This window comes from Mesoplodon bidens, assembly GCF_964165515.1.
Source record: "Mesoplodon bidens genome assembly, chromosome: 13".
In the NCBI taxonomy this organism is placed as follows: Eukaryota; Metazoa; Chordata; class Mammalia; order Artiodactyla; family Ziphiidae; genus Mesoplodon; species Mesoplodon bidens.
Window position 1 is genome coordinate 8,020,839 of NC_138169.1, and position 18,748 is coordinate 8,039,586.

Below are 18,748 nucleotides of genomic sequence, written 5' to 3' on the forward strand. Positions count from 1 at the left end.
CATTTGCTTCTGGATGATGATGTTGATAAAAGGGTTGATGTCCACACTGCCTGCTTTTTTTTTAAAGGTCAAAACATATTCTTACTACAAACTACTACAAAAAGCAGAAGAATCAGAAGCAGCATAAAGTTTGTGCTTTCTTTTCCCTTCATTGTTACATCTGGGAAAGGGTCTGTTCTTTACTGGCTGAAATCCTGACTGGTTCTTTTTGCGTGGCATTTGGAGGAGTTGAAATTGGAAGTGGGCACATTGGGAAGGTGACTGTATAATAAGTCTCTAACCTGCTAAACTCTGTGAATTAGAATCAAGCACTTGGGAGCTCTTGGTTCTCTGAGCTGGTTCTCACACGCACACACACAAATGCTCGAACTTGCATATGTTTTAAGACAACAGCTTTTGCTTTAGTTGGGCAGTCATGAGTGTTGGACGTACAGTGGTTCTTCTTGTCTGAGACTTGAGTAGGATGGGACTGCTCTCAGTGGGAGTTTGTTAGGATTTGGACTGTATCCCACCTGCAGTGTTTAGAAAAGCCAGACAAGAGGGCCATGAAATCCCCCCTAGTGTACCACTTGCTCAGCCGATCTAAGTCAGGAGCTTTGCAGGCAAGTTCAGAGCTCTGTGGGCCGTGGTGGTGACATAGGCAGAGGGCGGGCAGGGTTGCCAGTGCCCCGCCTGGTCTGGGATCGCCTGTGCGCAGCTCCGTGAGAGCTCAGGGACCACGTGAAGATTGTGATTGGTCTCTAGACCACACCTAGTTGGTGAGTGCAGCTGCTGCCTGAAAATCCCTCAGCTCTGCTGACATCGCCAGAGTGCACGCAAGCCTACCTTTGGACACCAGACCAGAGAGGGACCGTGGAGGTGCTGCGGTGGACGAGTCGTGGAAACTTTCCTGAGTGAGTGAAGTGGGGAGAAAGGGAAGCTGGTGGCTGGCACTGAGGGGCGTTGCTGGGCAGGGCAGCAGTGGAGGTAAAGAACTGGTTTGTGATTGTTACCATATGATTCCATCTGTGGTGGAAGATAGAGCGCTGGAGCAGATGCCAAGAGCACGATGGGGAAGGAGATGAGCCCAGAATCAAATTGCTACGCACCTCTTGGCACTCCTGCTATCCTGGCTGGCCAGAAGGGCAAGCAGGCCTGGCCACAAAGCAGGGATCCTCAAACCCTTGTGTACTAGTAAGCCTTGGGGCCAGAGGAATTGCAGAGGGGCTGCTGCTTTCCCCCTACTCAAAAGGCTCTTCTCTTCCCCTCCCAAGGAGCGCTGACAGCCGGGGCTGCAGCTTGAATGATGGCAAAAGAAAGCTTTACTTCACCAGCGCATTAGCAGCACTCACAACATTAAAAATGAAGGAGGTGGATGGGAGGAGAGGGCGGGGGATGAAGACCAGTGCAGCAGCGGGGTCTGGGAACCGCCAGGCTTCTCTTCTCCGAGCCCAGATCCAGATCGGGAGCCGAAGAATGAGGAGAACTTTCGGTTTAAAAGAATTCTGTAGTGTCAGTGCAGTGTCCAGGTGGTTGTTAATGGAGAAAATCAGCACTTTGGGCTTCCTTAGCCTTAGGAAAGTATGTTAACTCAGAGGGCCGGGACCTAGTCTAGCCCCCTGTGTCCACGCTGCCTATAACAGTGCCTGGCTCAGCAGCGCTTGCTTAGGGTCCAGCGGAGGTTGGTCAAGGGGAGAGAACCGTCCTCTTTGCGTGCTCAGGGTCTCCCGGGTGCCCTGCCCCGCAGGTCCTCGGGCCCCCCGCGCAGGGCGATGCCGGCCTCGACCACCATCCACGTGCTGCAGCTGTTGCGGGAGCTGCTGGCCTTCGTGCTCCTCAGCTACACGGTACTCATCGGGGCGCTGCTGCTGGCCGGCTGGACCACCTATTTCCTGGTGCTGAAGTGACAGCGCCGCTGGCCCGCCCCCCGCCCCCCCCGCCCCGCCCCCCGCCCCCCGCCCCAGCAGCAGCCTGCCCAGCAGAGCGCTGCTCCGCCTCGGACTTCTGTCCTGACAGACCCGCACGGCCAGCTAACGAGAGAACTCTGCCGAGGTGAAGGGCCTCAGTCCAACCACCCTCCACGACTGCCGGCTTGGCTCCGCCCGCTCCGCGTCCTCACACGGCCCGCCCCGCCCCACGCGGAAGCTCCGGCAGTCGGGTGTCCCGCCAGGCCATTAGAGCCTTTACCCTCAGCCCCTCCCCCTCTCTCCCCGTCTGTCCAATCCCGGCTGCGCCCTCGGGTGGGGGGTGTGGTCATGTGAAGAGGCCCTCTCAATTGGGGGCCGCGTGCCCGCCCCTCGCTCCGAAGTGGCGTCACTTCCGGCGTGTGCGTGTGAGGTCCGTTCGACGCGGGATGGCGGCTCTACGGAGTTGGCTGTCGCGGAGCGTAGCCTTCCTCTTCAGGTAAGGCTTGAGGTCGTGTAGGAGGTCAGGGTCGGACAGAGGGAGGGGACGCTGAGAGCGCCGCGCCCGGGCCTCAGCCCCGGCCTTGCGGGCGCGCGCTTCCCTTCTCGGCCGAGAGGGTCACGGCGTCCCGCCCCTCTCGGAGGTCTGAGGACGTCCCGCCTCTGCCTCGGGCCAGAGGCCTCCCTCCTCCTCGGCCAAGCCCGGGCTTCGTGTCTCACTGACGGCTTTTCCGTTTTCCCACCTGCCGAAAGCGCGTTCCCCCACTCTCGGGCTGTCTTTTGGGGGGCGCTCGGCCTGCCCGCGAAGTGACTCTCGTTGGCCCATTGAAGTCACTGGGGAGAGTAGGGGGAGAGGCCCGGGCAGGCGGCGGGTTCCCGGAGGAGGTTTTCCGTGAGGGCGGAGGAGCCCCAGGAACTTGCCTGTCTCCCCGCGGGCCCTGCTCCCTCGGCCTCCTGACGCCTGCGGGCTCCAGGGGACCATCAGAGCACTTGCAGCCTAGGCCAGAGGGCCAGCGCTAAATCCTGCCTGCAGAAGCGTTTTTATTTTGGCCTGAGTTTTTAAAAGGCTTTGAGGCCACCTCTTAAACGTCCACACCTGGTAACTCTGAAACTGCGGCACCATCGGCCCGCCTTCCCGCGCGGGGAGCCAAGTAGCGGTTTCTTCTAGCCCGGGCCTTTCCAGTCCCCCCAGCTCCGCACAGAGCCCTGTCGTGTGGAAGGCCACCCTACGTCGTCGTTTGGGTTCCAGCGTGGCCCGAGTTTGAGTCTCCAGCCCCTGCAAATAACCGTAAATTGAAGAGGCTTTTACAGGTTGGCGGTTGTGCCTTGCTAAATTTGACTTCTGTTTCTAGGTACAAACAGTGTGGGCCGGTCGTGGCTAACGGTGAGAAGCGCTCTTTCTCGGAATTGATAAGACCATGGCACAAAACCGTGGCTGCTGGATTTGGGGTAACCCTGTGTGCAGTTCCTATTGCACAGGTGAAGTACTGCCCTGTCACTCCGTGTTGGCTTTGTGTACTGTGTCCTCTTGAAGTCCCAGGTGGGCAGTGAAGCATCTGACAAGCTCTCATGGTTTTACCCCGCGCTCCTCCCCGCTTTCTAGTGTATCGGCATCTTCTTGTCAGAGCTGAGCAAATACAGTAATATTTGCATTTTAATAGTATTATTTGGTAGGAACACTGTGTCAAGTTGGTCAGATTGTATAAAGAGGGAAGAAAGAAAAGAACATGTTACAGTGTCAACAAGATAGTCTTTCATTCAACAGAAATTTATTGGGCAACTTTTATGTGCCATACACACTGAGACCGTACGAGCAAATCAAACGAAGTTTCTGCTCTCATAAAGCTTACATTCTGGAGAGAAGGAAGAGGAGAAAGTGGAATGAGAGGGGGAGAGAGAGAGAGAGAAATAGATGAGCTCAGCTCACAGAGTTAGCTCAGGACCAGAATGTGCTTTGACTTCTGTACTTTGTGGGCCATTGTAGAGCTTTGGATTTTATTATGGAAAAGAAGCCACAGAGGATTGTAACATAAGATTATTATGATCTGACGTAAGTTTTTAAAGGTGGCTGTGTGGAACTAAAAAGACCAGCAGGGGTCCAGGCATGAGATGATCGCGGGCTTGGCTTGGGTGGGGGGAGCAGGCTGAATGCCATCAGCAGGAGTTGCCAATGGGTTAGGTGTGAAGTATATAACTTCGCTTCCAGTACTTTTAAAAGGCCTAAGCAACGGAGAGGATGCTGTTGCCATATACTGGGATGGAGAGGAGTGGGTTTGGGGAGGAGGAAACCAAGAGTTCAGTTTTGGAAATGACATCCAGGTGGAGTTGTCAAGTAGACAGTGATATGAAAGTGGTACCTTATTAAAACACCGTTGGTGGGCTTCCCTGGTGGTGCAGTGGATGAGAGTCCGCCTGCCGATGCAGGGGACACGGGTTCGTGCCCCGGTCCGGGAAGATCCCACGTGCCGCGGAGCGGCTGGGCCCGTGAGCCATGGCCGCTGAGCCTGCGCGTCCGGAGCAACGGGAGAGGCCACAACAGTGAGAGGCTGGCGTACCGCAAAAAAAATAATAATAATAAATAAAAAATAAATAAATAAATAAATAAAATAAAAAACCGTTGGTTATATGCTTTATCAGGAAGAGCTAAATAAGAAATCGGCAAACCCCATTTTGGCAAAACATTCCTGATACTTAAGTGTGTGTTTATCACAGCAACAAGATTAATTCCATCTATCACAAGTATTTTCAGCATCTTCTGAGGCTCGCTCGTGAGCCTTTCCCTTTTTGTGCCTCACTTCAGCCCTCATCTCTGTGTACTAATGACCCTTTAACCCTAAAATCCTTACTTGGACACCAAGCCATTTTCACTCATTGTTAGGACAGCCTTTCTTCCTCCAAAAGATTTTTTGTGTGTTTGTCCTTTTTATTTTTTTTTAATGTTTACCTATTTATTTGTTTGGTTGCGCTAGGTCTTAGTTGTGGCTCCCCGGCTCCTTAGTTGCGGCACATGCACTATTAGTTGCAGCACACATGTGGAATCTAGTTCCCTGACCAGAGAAAGAACCCAGGCCCACTGCATTGGGAGCGCGGAGTCTTAACCACTGTGCCACCAGAGAAGCCCCCTGTGTTTGTCCTTTCTAGTTCGTATACTATTCTTAAGCCCTAGTTACCTCAGTTCTAGGCCACATGCCAGGAGCCTCTGGTTGATAGGAGCCTCTCGTCATTCTCCTGTAGGAACAGCAGTGCCACTTCCGTTCTTCAGAGCCTGCAGTGGCTCCCCGTAATGTGTTACAGAGCTAAAATCCAGCAAACTCTCCTCGCACTCCAGTGCCCTAGCCAGTCTCATCTCCCTTGTGCCGTCCACTCCAACCAGGCTAGATTCCCGACATCCCCTGCATACATCATATGTATTCTTTTCCTCATCGTTTCTTCTAACCCAGGACGCATGTCCATGCTAATCCTAGTTGTCTTGAGACCCAAATCCCACCTCTTTTTTTTGTTTTGTTGTGTTGTTTTGTTTTGCGGTACGCGGGCCTCTCACTGCCGTGGCCTCTCCCGTTGCGGAGCACAGGCTCCGGACGCGCAGGCCCAGCGGCCATGGCTCACGGGCCCAGCCGCTCCGCGGCATGTGGGATCTTCCCGGACCGGGGCACAAACCCGTGTCCCCTGCAGCGGCAGGCGGACTCTCAACCACTGTGCCACCAGGGAAGCTCCCACCTCTTTTTAAAGGCTTTCCTAGTTCCTGGCCAACAATGATTTCCCTCTCTGACCACTTATATTGTCTATTTTGATATTTGATGATAATCTATTTGACTCCCCTGAGTCAGCAGAGCATAATGGAAACTTGGGAGTGAGAAGATTTGGTCTGAGGTCTACATGTGTACTTTTGAGGAGAGTTACATAACTATTCTGAGCTTCCGTGTCCTCATTAAAAGAGAAGTGCTAATACCTAGACTGTTGTGAGGAACAAGTACACATGCCTTGTAAAATGGAGAGCATTATGAAGACACAGATTATCAGAACAGGTCAAAGTTAGCTTCTCACGAGCAGAGATGATATCATTCTTTCCTTTCTAGCCCCTCAGTGCTAGGTACATAATGAATACTTACTTAGTTGATTGAATGAAATATAAATATGATAAAATTCATGATTTGTTCATGTATCAGAGATATTTCTTGATTGCTACTTTCAACAGGTAGTGATTCAGTGTGCTTATACTTTAAATAGCAAAAAGACAGCAGACGATAGAGGGATTGTTAGTTCTGATACAATAAATCCTCTGCTATGGGAGAAAAAGGGAAAGTTAGGGATGACTTGTCATCATAGTTGCCAATATTTAATCAAGTTGGCCACCACATTCCCTTAACTCGTGAGATAGTTATACTGCCCCTTTTTTTTTTTTTAAACAACAGCTGAGGTCAGAGGGAAGCGTCTCCTCTCCCCCACATCAAGACTGTACAGCTCATTCTGCAGATTTGCCCTGTCCACCATTTACTTCCTTAGACTCAGCTTAATCCTTGTCAACTCTATGAAGCCTTCTCTAAGTTATTCTCATTCAACGTAGAAGTGATTGCTATCTTACATGTGCCCCTCCAGACTTCTTCCACAGCTCCCGTGGTACTTGATTGCATTAATTTTCTAATTTATCTTTATATCCCAAGCATCTAGCACTGTGGTAATGAATGAATCATAACTTCATGAAATTTGTTGATTATAAATACTAGCCTTTTATTTGATAAAAAGAAATACTTTGCTTTTTGGAGCAGAGAATAAGCAACAAAAGTAGGTAGAAAGCATATTCTAGAATTATTTTCATATGTTGTCTTAAATAGCGAAAATAAAGCTTAAAAAGAAAAAGTTAACACAGAAGCATCATAGTGCAGTTGCAGTGTGAGAATTACATTTTTCACTTGGCTGTCTATGATCTCAGCTCGAGCTTTAGGTTCAAAATTGACTAAAAATGTTTGTGTGTTTCAGAAACCGGAGCCTCATCCTCTTAGTAATGATGCGTTAATGAGGAGGGCTGTGTCTTTGGTAACAGATAGCACCTCTACCTTTCTCTCTCAGACCACATATGCATTGATTGAAGCAATCACTGAATATACTAAGGTGAGTGTCCTCTTGTTAAGTCTTGGTCATCTAAGTCAGTGGTTAGCAAACTGTGGCTCACAGATCAAATTGGATCTGATGCCTGCGTTTGTAGTTGGATTGGTACACGGTCAGGCTCGTTTTTTTTGTGTATTGTCTATGACTGCTTTCGTGAGTTGAATAGTTGCAAACAGAGATTGTAGGGCCACTCTCTGGCCCTTTCCAAAAAAAAGTTGGCTGAGTCCTGATCTAAATTACTGGTTTTTAGACTTTCTCCAGGAACCCTTTTTATTATTCATTTTATTTTATTAAAAATTTTTTTTTATTGAAGTATAGTTGATTTACAGTGTTGTGTTAATTTCTGCTGTACAGCAAAGTGATTCAGTTACACATATATTCTTCTTCATATTCTTTTCCATTATGGTTTATCACAGGATATTGAATATAGTTTCCTGTGCTGTATAGCAGGACCTTGTTGTTTATGCATTCTCTATATAATAGTTTGCACCTGCTAATCCCAAACTCCCAATCCATCTTTCCCTCACCTCCCTCCCCCTCGGCATCCACAAGTCTGTTCTCTATCTGCGAGTCTGTTTCTGTTTTGTAAGTTCATTTGTAGCATTATTTTAGATTCCACATACAAGTGATATCATATGATTTGTCTTCTTCTGGGTTACTTCACTTAGTATGATCATCCATGTTGCTGCAAATGACATTATCCATTTTTTTAAAATAAATTTTTATTTATTTATTTATTTTTGGCTGAGTTGGGCCTTTGTTGCTGTGCATGGGCTTCTCTAGTTGTGGCGAGCGGGGGCTACTCTTCATTGCGGTGTGTGGGCTTCTCCTTGTGGTGGCTTCTCTTGTTGCAGAGCACGGGCTCTAAGCGTGTGAGCTTCAGTAGTTGCGGCTCGTGGGCTCTAGGGCGCAGACTCAGTAGTTGCGGCACATGGGCTTAGTTGCTCCGCAGCATGTGGGATCTTCCCAGACCAGGGCTTGAACCTGTGTCCCCTGTGTTGGCAGGCAGATTCTTAACCACTGTGCCACCAGGGAAGCTCCTGTTCCATTCTTTTTTATAGCTGAGTAATATTCCATTGTATATATGTACCACATCTTTATCCATTCATCTGTCAGTGGACATATAGGTTGCTTCCATATCTTGGCTACTGTAAATAGTGCTGCTATGAACATAGGGGTGCTTGTATCTTTTTGAATTAGAGTTTTGCTTTATCCTTATTTAATGTAGGGCCCCTGCAGGTGGGACACTCGCCCTCTGGGAAGGGGCTGTGGTCAGCCTCACTGTTCAGGAACCCTTTTTAAAAGAAAAATCTTAAATATAGCAGCCCCGTACATAAGACAGGGGGACCATGCTGATCTGGTTCAGTTGGGGGTACCAGGGGCTTCTATGTGAGGACAGTTTGAAAACCACTGATCTGAGCTAATAGAGAGTATGTGGATAATCAGAATCATTTTAAAAAGTCTCATTTATATGTTTCTTTACCTTCATTTTCCAGCAGCTTTATTCCCAGTTTTCTGAGTTTTCCATCTGCGTTATGTTCTTTTTGTATGTCTAAATTGCTAACAAGCTTTTAAAACACAGAAGTTTACAAGTGGAGATACTGATGTCCTAAGATAATGCCTCTACTTCATACAATACTGCAGGTTCAGTGAGGCATGAGGACTGAAGAGCCAGTTTGCTGCAATGGGACTTCACCTTGAGGTGTAAGTCTCACTAACCCTAATATGCCTCACTTATTTTACTCATTTATTCTATATTTGTAGGCTGTTTATACCTTAATTTCTCTGTACCGACAATACACAAGTTTACTTGGGAAAATGAATTCACAGGAGGAAGACGAAGTGTGGCAGGTGATCATAGGAGCCAGAGTTGAGGTGAGCAAAAAGTTACTTGGCGTTTCTGTATTAGTGCTCCTACCTCATTGTGGTTATCTAAATGATTGAATGAAGGTGTTTTACCAGTAGCTGTTCTCTCAGTCTACTATTGGATAGTCCATTTAAATGTGCTTAATGACGTAACGCAGAGTCATGTTGTCTAAAGTGCTTTGTTTAATTTATAGATGACTTCAAAACAGCAAGAGTACTTGAAGTTGGAAACCACCTGGATGACTGCAGTTAGTCTTTCAGAGATGGCAGCAGAAGCTGCATACCAAACTGGTAGGTTACAGTTCTTACTCTGGAGGTGCTGTTTGAGCTTTCATCTAGCTGAAAAGTGAGGGATAGTGTAGCTATAACCATTTCCAATATATTAACCAATATTTCATCTGCACAAAGGAAAAATTAATGCCCTTGTAGACCAGACCCATAGAAGCTAGATAGTTAATATCTAGAAAAGAGAAATGATAAAACTACTGTCAGCCGGAAATTTTGATTGCTTCCAAATAGGTTTTGAACATTTTATTTTTTAATAACCTGGATAATTTATGAATAACTAGTATCTATATTTCAGGCTTTGTGGTAAACATTTTATAGACATTTAACCCCCAGAGTTCCTTTAAAGTAGGAGTTACTGTCATCATTCCCACTTTATAGATGAAGAAACTGACAGAGGGGGTTAAGTAATTCACCCAGCATGCTGTGGTACACAGTAAGTAAGCAGCCAAACGGGGATTCAGCAAGGTAGGTCAAATTCTAAAGCCTTTGCCCCTGGTAGCCAGGGCTTCATCCTCTGTGCCTTGGTGCCTGCATATAGAAAATGCAGTTATTCATTCACCAGGCGTTTTTAAACCATCACTATCCATCCAGTGGGCTTGAGCTGAATGGTTTTCTAATTAAATGTATTTGAGGGAACCCCTCATTTGACATCTTACCTGGTTGGGCCCAAACTATGTCACCACAGAAATTCTTATTAGGAAACTGGTTTGTTCAAGTGGTTTTGTTTTCTCAAATCTTAAAGATATAAAAGATTTTTTAAGTAAAAACAAAAAATTCTTTCTTAGTTAACTAATGCCCGAGGAATAAGAGATTCTGAAAACAGGATTGGAATGAAGAGCGAAACAGCAGAAGTGTAAAAGTAGCATTTTAGTAGTGGCACACCAAAGGTGGGAGCAGGGTTTCCAGGTGCAGTGAACAGGGAGGTTTGCTGAGGGTTCTACAGCAGGAACACTCCCAGGCAGCCCTCACCACTCACTAGGCTTAGATCTAGCAGGAGAAAAGAGGGAGAGTAAATTATAAGCATTATCTGAAAAAAGACATTTTCCCAGAACTGATTGAAAGGGCTCACAAAGGTTCTGAACAGAATTTAAAATATACCTCATATGGTAAAAAACAAAAGCTATACAAAGAAAAATCCTAAAAACTATAAGAAAAAAACAGAATAACTTACAAAGGAAGTATAATCAGACATTAATCTTCTTATCTGCAATCCTAGATGCAAGGTGACAAAAAACCATCCAAATATCTTTAAAATGTGAGAATAAAAGATGTTTTCAGACAAAGACTCAGCCTACTAACTGCTTATGCTTTCTGGAAAAACTGCGTAAAGAAAAATTAGTTTAGAAAGAAGCAACTGAGATACAAAACTACTGAAAATTTAGTAAAACTTGTCAAAAGCTCTGTTCCTTTTTTTTTTAATAAATTATTTTTGGCTGTGTTGGGTCTTCGTTGCTGTGCATGGGCTTTCTCTAGTTGCGGTGAGCGGGGGCTACTCTTTGTTGCGGTGCACGGGCTTCTCGTTGCAGTGGCTTCTCTCATGGAGCACGGGCTCTAGGCACACAGGCTTCAGTCGTTGTGACGCACAGGCTTAGTTGCTCCGCAGCATGTGGGATCTTCTTGGGCCAGGGACTGAACTGTGTCCCCTGCATTGGCAGGCAGATTCTCAACCACTGTGCCACCAGGGAAGCCCCCCGAGTGTTAAATTTTTAAGTAATCAAATCGGTTTGGGGAAGAAGTGAAAGCATGCCAAGCTTTCTTGAGGAGAGAGACAATGGCTCAACATCAGACACTGTTAACACTCGAAAAAGAAGTGGGCGGGCGAGGAGGGAAAAGGTGATACAATTCAGTTAAGGCAGGAAAGGCTTAAGAAATAAAGCCTGTTGGGCTTCCCTGGTGGCGCAGTGGTTGAGAGTCCGCCTGCCGATGCAGGGGACGCGGGTTCGTGCCCCGGTCCGGGAGGATCCCACATGCCGCGGAGCGGCTGGGCCCGTGAGCCATGGCCGCTGAGCCTGCGCGTCCGGAGCCTGTGCTCCGCAACGGGAGAGGCCACAACGGTGAGAGGCCCACATACCGCAAAAAAAAAGAAAGAAAGCCTGTTAATTAGAATAAATTTACATATTAAATGATACTTTCTGAATGTATTAAAAAATAATTCTAGCTAAAACCGTTTACAGAGGCACATCTAAAACAAAAACGCATAGGCAGGTTTAGAATTTTAAGATAAACTAAACCATTACTAACAAAAAGAAATCTACCCCCAAAAAGGTGGCAGAGCCATGTCCGAATCTGAAGGGGGATTCCAGACAAAGAGCACTGAAAGGGACAGAACAGTTCATCAGGACACCAGTCATGAATCGTGTGCCTAATGCGGCAAAAACTGACAGGCTTACAAGGAGAAGTGGGGCTTGATACCCATCTTGGGCTCACAGGTCAAGACCAAAACAAAACTAGTAAGTGTTGGAACAGAATGGTTTTTAAAAGCTTAACCAAATACATATACTGAATACAAAATTTTGCCCTCCCCGCCAAAAAAAAATTCTCTTCAAATTCAAATAGTATACAACACGTACAGAAATTGATCTTTATGCCAAGTGACAAAGACTCAGCAAATGACTTGATACCCCCCCTTCCTCACCAAAGATCAAAATGGAAATTTAACTCTTACAACTCAATATCAAAAACCCTGATTTAAGAATGGAGAGAAGATCTGAATAGACATTTTCCAAAGACAACGTACAGATGGCCAGTGGATGCATGAAAAGATGCTCAACATCGCTAATCATCAGAGAAATGCAAATCAAAACCACAGTGAGGTATCACCTCACCTGTCAGAATGGCTATCATAAAAAGATCATAAGTCACAAATGTCGGTGAGAATGTGGAGAAAAGGGGAACCCTAGTACACTGTTGGTGGTAATGTAAAATGGTGCAGCCGCTGTGATAAACAGTATGGAGGTTACTCAAAAAACTAAAAATAAACCCACACACCTATGGTCAACTAATCTGTGACAAAGGAGGCAAGAATATACAATGGCAAAAAGTCTCTTTTCAATAAGTGGTGCTGGGAAAACTGGACAGCTACATGTGAAAGAATGATAACACCATACACAAAAATAAACTCAAAATGGATTAAAGACCTAAGTGTAAGGCCAGATACTATAAAACTCTTAGAGGAAAACATAGGCAGAACACTGACATAAATCACAGCAATATCTTTTTTGATCCACCTCCTAGAGTAATGAAAATAAAAATAAACAAATGGAACCTAATTAAACTTAAAAGCTTTTGCACAGCAAAGGAAACCATAAACAAAACAAAAAGACAACCTGTAGGATGGGAGAAAATATTTGCAAAGGAAGTGCCCAACAAGGGATTAATCTCCAAAATATACAAACAGTTCATGCAGCCCAGTAACAGAAAAACAAACAACCCAATCAGAATATGGGCAGAAGATCTAAATAAACATTTTGCCAAAGAAGACATACAGATGGCCAAGAAGCACATTAGAAGATGTCAGTATCACTAATTATTAGAGAAATGCAATTCAAAAATGCAATGAGGTGTCACCTCACACCGGTCAGAATGGCCATCATTAAAAAATCTACAAACAATAAATGCTGGAAAGGTTATAGAGAAAAGGGAACCCTCCTACATTGTTGGTGGGAATGTAAATTGGTACAACCATTGTGGAGAACAGTATGGAGTTTCCTTAAAAAACTGCAAATAGAACTACCATATGATCCAGCAATCCTGCTCCTGGGCATATATCCAGAGAAAACGGTAATTTGAAAAGATAACATGCACCCCAGTGTTCACTGCAGCACTATTTACAGTAGCCAAGATGTGGAAGGAACCTAAATGTCCATCTACAGAAGAGTGGATAGAGAAGATGTGGTACATACATACAATGGAATATTACTCAGCCATAAAAAAGAACAAAATAATGCCATTTGCAGCAACATGGGTGGACCTAGAGATAGTCATACTGAGTGAATTAAGTCAGAGAAGGACAAATATCATATGATTATCGCTTATATGTGGAACCAAAAAAAATGATACAGATGAACTTATTTACAAAACAGAAATAGAGTCACAGATGTAGAAAACAAACTTATGGTTACCGGGGGGAAAGGTTCGGGGGAGGGATAAATTGAGAGATTGGGATTGACATATATACACTACTATGTATAAAATAGATAACTAATAAGGACCTACTGTATAGCACAGGGAACTCAATACTCTGCAATGACCTATATGGGAAAAGAATCTAAAAAAGAGTGGATATACGTGTATGTATAACTGATTCACCTTAAACTGAAAATAGTGGGAATTCCCTGGTGGTCCAGTGTTTAGGACTCTGCATTTTCATTGCCAAGGGCACGGGTTCAGTCCCTGGTTGGGGAACTAAGATCCCACAAGCCAAGCAGCACAGCAAAAAAAAAAAAAAAAAGAGGGAAAAAAAAGAAGAAAAAAAAATAGAACTACCATATGATCCAGCAATTCCTTTCCACTCCTGGGTATATCTCTGAAGAAAATGAAACTGTGAATTCAAAAAGGTATATGCACCCCAATATTCATAGCAGCATTATTTACAATAGCCAAGATTTGGAAGCAACCTAAGTGTCCATCAACAGATGAATGGATAAAGATGTGGTGTATACATACAGTGGAATATTACTCAGCCATAAAAGAATGAAGTTTTGCCATTTGCAACAACATGGACGGACTTGCAAGGTTTAGTCTTAGTAAAATAAGTCAGACACAAAGACAAATACTGTATGATATCACTTATATGTGGAATCTAAAAAATAAAACTAGTGAATATAACAAAACAGACTCACAGAGAACAAACTAGTGGTTACCAGTGGGGAGAGGATGAAGAGGTATAAACTACTATGTATAAAATAAATAAGCTGCAAGGATATACTGAACAGCACAGAAAACATAGCCAGTATTTTATAGTAACTATAAATGGATTAGAACCTTTAAAATTGTGAATAACTATGTTGTACACCTAAAACTTACATACTTTCGTAAATCAACTATACCTCAATAAAGAAAAATGGAAATTTAAATGTATTTAGAACTGTCATAAGTCTTGTATATAGCAGACCCAGAGAGTTGTATACAAGTAGCTCTTAAATAGAAATTGACCCTTATTTAAAGGCACATGTCATAAATAAAAAGAACAGCAGCCATAAGTGACAGGTAATGTTCACTGTACTAAGAAGAACTGAAAATAAATTAATTAAACTTTTAACCCAGTAAGTTAGAGAAAGCAAAATAAATTCAGACAATGTGGAATAAAAGAAAGAAAAGGTATAAAAAGACTGAAAAGAAATAGGGACTGCCCTGGTGGTGCAGTGGTTAAGAATCCACCTGCCAATGCAGGGGACACGGGTTCTAGCCCTGGTCTGAGAAGATGCCACATGCCGTGGAGCAACTAAGCCCGTGTGCCACAACTACTGAGCCTGAGCTCTAGAGCCCGCAAGCCACAACTGCTGAGCCTGCATGCCACAGCTACTGAAGCCCGCACGCCTAGAGCCCGTGCTCCGCAACAAGAGAAGCCACTGCAGTGAGAAGCCCACGCACCACAATGAAGAGCAGCCCCTGCTCACCGCAACTAGAGAAAGCCTGTGTGCCGCAATGAGGACACAATGCTGCCAAAAGTAAATAGTCAGAAAGGCAAACTGGTTCCTTGAAAAGAATTTAAAAATTAGGTTTGGCAAGTATAACTTTTTAGAGAGCAGAAGTAACATCAGAAGGAGCTATTATAGATATGGAGGGGTTTTAACTCATAAGAGAATATTATGATCTTTATGTAAATCCTAAGGTGGCCCAAGAAGTAAAGAATCCAAGATCAGTAACCACAAAAGTTGAAATAGTATTCACAAAGAATCTGTTCCCCCAACATAGACACTAAGCTCAGGCAATTTTGTGGGAGAGTTTTATCAAATCTTCAAGAAACATAATTCCTGTGTTATAGAAAGTGTACCAAAAAATGATGACAAGCCTCCCAACTATTATAATTGTCTAAAGCCAGCATAGGCCTGATCCCAAACTGGACTTGCCCAGCACCAGAACAAAAAAACTATAGTTCAGTATCACTTATGAATATAGATATAAATCAAATATAACCATTTATCTTCAAAATAAAATGATAATTCAACATTTAAAAAACCTATCAACATAGACAAAACATTCTCTGACATAAATCATAGCAATGTTTTCTTAGGCCAGTCTCCCAAGGCAATGGAAATAAAAACAAAAGTAAACAAATGGGACTTGAACTTAAAAGCTTTTGCACAGCAAAGGAAACCATAAACAAAACGAAAAGACAGCCTACACAGTGGTAGAAAATATTTGCAAACAATGTGACTAACAAGGGCTTAATTTCCAAAATATATAAACAGCTCCTACAACTCAACAACAAAAAAGCAAACAACCCAATCGAAAAATGGGCAGAAGACTTAAGTAGACATTTCTCCAAAGAAGAAATACATATGGCCAATAGACACATGAAAAGATGCTCAACATCGCTAATTATTAGAGAAATGTAAATCAAAACTACAATAAGGTACCACCCCACACCAGTCAGAATGGCCATCATTAAAAAGTCTACAAATAACAAATGCCAGAGAGGGTGTGGAGAAAAGGGAACTCTCCTACACTGTTGGTGGGAAGGTAAGTTGGTGCAGCCACTGTGGAAAACTGTATGGAGGTTCCTCAGAAAACTAAAAATAGAGTCGCCATATGATCCAGCAATCCCACTCCTGGGCATGTATCTGGACAAAACTATAATTCAAAAAATACATGCACCCCTATGTTCACAGCAGCACTATTCACAATAGCCAAGACATGGAAACAACTTAAATCTCCATTGACAGATGAATGGTTAAAGAAGATGTACATATATACAATAGTATACTACTCAGCCATAAAAAAGAACAAAATAATGCCATTTGCAGCAACATGGATGCAACTAGAGATGGTCATACTAAGTGAAGTAAGTCAGAAAGAGACAAATACCATATGATATCACTTATATGTGAATCCAAAATATGACACACATGAACTTATCTATGAAACAGAAACAAAATCAGGGACAGAGAGAACAGACTGGTGGTTGCCAAGGGCATTAGGGGAGGGATGGAGTGGGAGGCTGGGGTTAGCAGATGTAAGCTTTTATATATAGGATGGATAAACAACAAGGTCCTACTGTAGAGCACAGGGAACTCTATTCAGTATCTTATGATAAACCATAATGGAAAAGAATATTAAAAAAAAGAATGCATATATATGTGTAACTGAACCACTTTCCTGTGCAGTAGTAACTAACACAACATTGTATATCAACTACATTTCAATAAAATTTTAAAAATCTACATATAGCAAAAAAAACCCTATCAACATTTAATTCACTACTTGAGATTATCTACAGTAGATTATAGGAGAAAAGCCACTTGTGTAATCATTATCAGTGTATGCCCCAGAAGCCTTCAGTAAAATGTAGTGCCCATTTCCGATTTAAATCTGAGTACAATTATACAGAGAACGTTCTTAACATGATGGTTAAATAATCCTATTTCATAGTGAAATGTGAGAAGCATTTCCATCAACGCCAGAAATAAAAGGATACCTGCTATCCTCCACTATCTTTCTACATTGTACTAAAGGTTCTCATTAATGCAGTAACATATAAAAGAACTGCTTGAATGTTCTGTAGATGAATTAATAAATATGGATATCTATATTATGAAATACACTAGCAGCAGGTAAAATGATAGCGCTCAAAAACAAAATTGCAAAATATGTTCAATAAATACTGTTTGTGCCATTTTGTAGATTTATAGTCATAAAAACTTTTTCTATGTATTCCATATGAATGTAGTAACTTTTTTAAAAAGACCTAATTGGCTTTATTCAACAGTTCATGAATTGGACAGCAGCCCATCTAGTAAACAGATGAAATGTTACTTTATTTATTTATTTTTTTTGCCGTATGCGGGCCTCTCACTGTTGTGGCCTCTCCCATTGTGGAGCACAGGCTCCAGACGCGCAGGCTCAGCGGCCATGGCTCACGGGCCCAGCCGCTCTGTGGCATGTGGGATCCTCCCGGACCGGGGCACGAACCCGTGTCCCCTGCATCAGCAGGCGGACTCTCAACCACTGCGCCACCAGGGAAGCCCGAAATGTTACTTTATAGTAACATTTTAAAGGATGAGGAAGGTGCCCTTTAAACTTCTAAAAGATGTTATCTCTGAAGATAGGGTAGGGTGAGGAAAGATGTTTGACAATTTTATTAGTGATCTCTTCATTTGTCAAAAAGAAATGTATTACTTGTGCAGTTAAAAAAATTAAAATCTTAAAACATCTATACTAAGAACTGAGTAGCTATAAAGATGATTGTGGGAATTGCATTTGATAATTATAACAATGATGGCTGCTGATAGCTGGAGGAAAATGCCAGGGTTTTGACAATAAGGAGTAAAATGCAGACCTGGATGTGGAGGGTAGAGGGTTCTCTGCTTTGCAGGGAGGGCAGGGGAAGTGGCCCCAAGAAAGGCTCAGATGACAACCACAGAGCCCCCAGGCTTTCCTTGCGTCCACTCAGCATAAGTGGCCCATCTTTTGGCAGGAGCGGACCAGGCCTCTGTAACCGCCAGGAGTCATATCCAGCTGGTGAGATCGCAGGTGCAGGAGGTGCACCAGCTTTCCCGGAAAGCAGAAGCCAAGTTGGCAGAAGCACAGACAGAAGAACTCCGACAGAAAACACAGGAGGAAGGGGATGAGAGGGCTGAGCCGGAGCAGGAGGCCTACCTGCGTGAGGATTGAGGGCCTGAGCTGCTGCCCGCGTCTGCCCACTTGGCCTGGGGAAAGCAAGGGCAGACGCCATCCAGTCCCGGGTCAGCACAGCTTTCTCTGCACGGCATGTCAGGCAGGTCCTGCCCTGGCCCATCAGACCAGAGGTCATTGTGAGCTGTGAGTGCCTGACCCCTATCTCCACGGTCTCAGGCTTCTACTGGACCTGGTTCTTAGCCCTGCAGCCTGTTAATATTTCACCCTGCTCAGCACAGCTGCCCTCTCATCCATTGATCTTTTTACCTCCCACCCAGAGCATCTCACCAACCTGGCCAGAGAGAAGGGGCCTTCTCAGGTCCACAAGTTTAGTAGCTGTTAAACCTCAGTTCCCCATCTACATTTTCAGATATGATTTAGTATTTGCTCCCTCCATAGGGATGTGAGTTTTTTGGGGAAAGGGGAGCCTGTGTGTTTGTAAGATTTCTTTTTGGTAAGTGTTTCTAATGCCTTCTGTGACCTGGCCCCATTGCCCTGTAAGGACAGCTCGGGCCAAGGAGCCAGGAGCCAAAAGCCCAAAAGCCCAAAAGCCCAGGGACTGGATGCAGTGTTTACCTGGTGCTCTTAACAGGACTTATTCCAACACACTTCTCGTTTCCTTCTTCCTTGGAGTTTCTCTGTTGTATCTAAAGGAGAATAATTTTTTTTTTGCATTTAAAAAAGACGTTTGTGTGTGTCTTTTGGAGCCCTAGGCAGCCTCCCTCCTTCACCACCCCCTCCAGACTGGAAGAGCCCCGAGGGGCTCC

General features: G+C 44.2%; 2 protein-coding genes across 3 annotated transcripts; both read left to right on the forward strand.

Annotated features, from left to right (window-relative positions):
* Positions 1 to 1,751: 1,751 nt before the first annotated feature.
* Positions 1,752 to 1,886, forward strand: LOC308626643 (uncharacterized protein; the record flags this gene model as incomplete). Its single annotated transcript, XM_081251965.1, has 1 exon — positions 1,752 to 1,886. One exon carries the CDS (start codon positions 1,752 to 1,754, stop codon positions 1,884 to 1,886), a length of 135 nt encoding a protein of 44 aa, XP_081108091.1.
* Positions 1,887 to 2,290: 404 nt separating this feature from the next.
* On the forward strand, positions 2,291 to 18,664 carry DIABLO (diablo IAP-binding mitochondrial protein). 2 transcript variants are annotated; one of them, XM_081251963.1, is made up of 6 exons: positions 2,291 to 2,382; positions 3,236 to 3,362; positions 6,861 to 6,992; positions 8,754 to 8,864; positions 9,050 to 9,146; positions 17,782 to 18,664. In XM_081251963.1, the coding sequence occupies exons 1-6, from the start codon at positions 2,333 to 2,335 to the stop codon at positions 17,976 to 17,978; spliced, it is 714 nt and encodes a 237-aa protein (XP_081108089.1). In that variant the 5' UTR covers positions 2,291 to 2,332; the 3' UTR covers positions 17,979 to 18,664. The 2 variants fall into 2 exon arrangements, with proteins under 2 accessions (XP_081108089.1, XP_081108088.1); XM_081251962.1 differs by having other exon boundaries at positions 2,292 to 2,382; positions 8,820 to 8,864.
* The last annotated feature ends 84 nt before the right edge of the window (positions 18,665 to 18,748 follow it).

What these genes read in the sequence shown, in the direction of transcription:
- DIABLO (XM_081251963.1), top strand. Translation starts at nt 2,333, where the DNA reads ATGGCGGCTCTACGGAGTTGGCTGTCGCGGAGCGTAGCCTTCCTCTTC. An exon ending in AGCGTAGCCTTCCTCTTCAG is followed by an intron (nt 2,383 to 3,235) that starts GTAAGGCTTGAG and finishes TTCTGTTTCTAG; the next exon opens with GTACAAACAGTGTGGGCCGG. An exon ending in GTGCAGTTCCTATTGCACAG is followed by an intron (nt 3,363 to 6,860) that starts GTGAAGTACTGC and finishes TGTGTGTTTCAG; the next exon opens with AAACCGGAGCCTCATCCTCT.